The 1,924-nt window shown below is 39.4% G+C and overlaps 1 protein-coding gene across 1 annotated transcript; it reads left to right on the forward strand.

Moving 5' to 3' along the window:
- Positions 1–4: 4 nt before the first annotated feature.
- On the forward strand, positions 5–1,924 carry LOC102312718 (cytosolic non-specific dipeptidase-like; the record flags this gene model as incomplete). The annotated part of the gene is made up of 5 exons (XM_005947749.1): positions 5–100; positions 200–364; positions 782–923; positions 1,108–1,255; positions 1,449–1,924. Coding segments are annotated over 5 exons (618 nt in total), but the record flags the coding sequence as incomplete, so codon positions are not given.

Below are 1,924 nucleotides of genomic sequence, written 5' to 3' on the forward strand. Positions count from 1 at the left end.
TCTGACAGCAGAGGAGCAAAAGCTGTACGAGAAGATTGACTTTGACTTGGATGAGTACTGTAAAGATGTGGGGGTTGACCAGCTGCTGCATGACACAAAGGCAAAGAAATTATTTATGTTGCTCGCATCACTCATTGGTGGAAATGTGCTGTATAATGTGGGGTCATTCACACTTTTTGAACCTATTTTTCCACCATAGGAGCAAATCCTCATGCACCGTTGGAGATATCCTTCTCTTTCCCTTCATGGTATTGAGGGGGCTTTCTCTGAAGCAGGAGCCAAGACTGTTATTCCTCGCAAGGTCATCGGCAAGTTTTCCATCCGCCTTGTGCCTGACATGGACCCCAAAGTTGTGAAGAAGCAGGTAAACAATGTTATAGGTCACAGTGATCACATATAACACTCACTTAACTTAAATCATCGTTTTATAATTAAGTAGCAGAAGTCACTCTGTATCTCTGCCACTTATTGGTAGTTTGTTGCTCAGATGATTTGCTCAGCCATCCTTATTTTTGTAAGATAAAGTGAATGCAGATGATTTTATTCAGAGAAAAAAACAAAGTCCCAGGTTACGGCATTAAAATACATCCGCAGAAAACCAGGCAAACCAATCAAGCAGACAAGACATAGTGATTTTGTCACAAATGATTGCGTAACAAGGAGGTTTTGTTAGGTTTTACTAAATGAATCTCAGCCTGGACTTGGAAATAGCTAAAGATCAACTTCAATTTATTTCTACATTAAAGCTTCAACAAGTCTAAGTTATTTTTCCCTCTTCAAGGTCATCGATCATCTGCAGAAGAGGTTTGCTGAACTGGGAACCCCCAATAAACTGAAAGTGACAGGGGACAGCGGTGCCAAAGCCTGGGTCTCAGACTTCAACCACCCACACTACATGGCAGGGAGAAAGGCCATAAAGACAGGTACAGGGACATTTTTTTATGCATATTTTTGTGGACATATTTTTAAGCCTTTTTCAGATATTTTCACTGATAGGTTTGTGCCCAGATTTGTTGTACCTATTCAGGGACAGCTAGGATGTTATTATTATTGTCATTATTACATTTTTACTGCTTTTGTTTTCTTTTCCTCCTCGTTGTACTGTAGTCTTCGGGGTCGAGCCTGATCTGACTCGTGAGGGCGGCAGCATCCCGGTCACCCTGACCTTCCAGGAGGCCACAGGCCGTAATGTCATGCTGCTTCCTGTAGGGTCCTCTGATGATGGAGCTCACTCTCAGAATGAAAAGATCAACAGGTTGGTCACAGCTCACACCGTTTCACTTCTTTTGAAATGTGGAACAAGTAGATAAAACTGACGAAATATTGCAGTAAAAGGAGAGGATCATGTTTGTCATCTCCAGATTATTTCTATGCTAAAATGTGATCACAGGTAAAGAGAGTTTTTTAAATTATAAACCATTATCATCGCTTTATTTCTCCATTTTCAGATCAAACTACATTCAGGGAGTCAAGCTGCTGGGAGCATATTTCCATGAGGTCTCTCTGCTGGAGTGATTTGATGGTTTCTCATAATGACAGGTGTAATATATGCTCATCCTCCATATCAGACCATAAACTTTGTGTGGATTTACTTTTCACAATGAACGGTTTTATACACCCTGTTGATAATATACATGTTTTTGTTACTTTTTTCTTTTCTTTTCATGATGTAACAGGATTTACTTTTGATGCAGTGCACTACTTAGCATGTGGGTCATAACTCACAATAATACTGCCAGGTCTCTCTTGGAAATGAGATTTTTAATCTCAATAAGATTTTTACCTGGCTAAATAAAGGACTAATAAAAAAATAAAATAATGTTCGTAAGCTTAATTTAGAAGCTGTCAAATGTGTTTGAGGCATCAGTGACAGCAGCATGACCAAATGCTGTTATTGTATTAGTGTTTTCCACATCACAGCATT

Source organism: Haplochromis burtoni, unplaced genomic scaffold (assembly GCF_018398535.1).
Source record: "Haplochromis burtoni strain Fernald_Lab_line unplaced genomic scaffold, NCSU_Asbu1 Contig_543, whole genome shotgun sequence".
NCBI classification, from domain to species: domain Eukaryota; kingdom Metazoa; phylum Chordata; class Actinopteri; order Cichliformes; family Cichlidae; genus Haplochromis; species Haplochromis burtoni.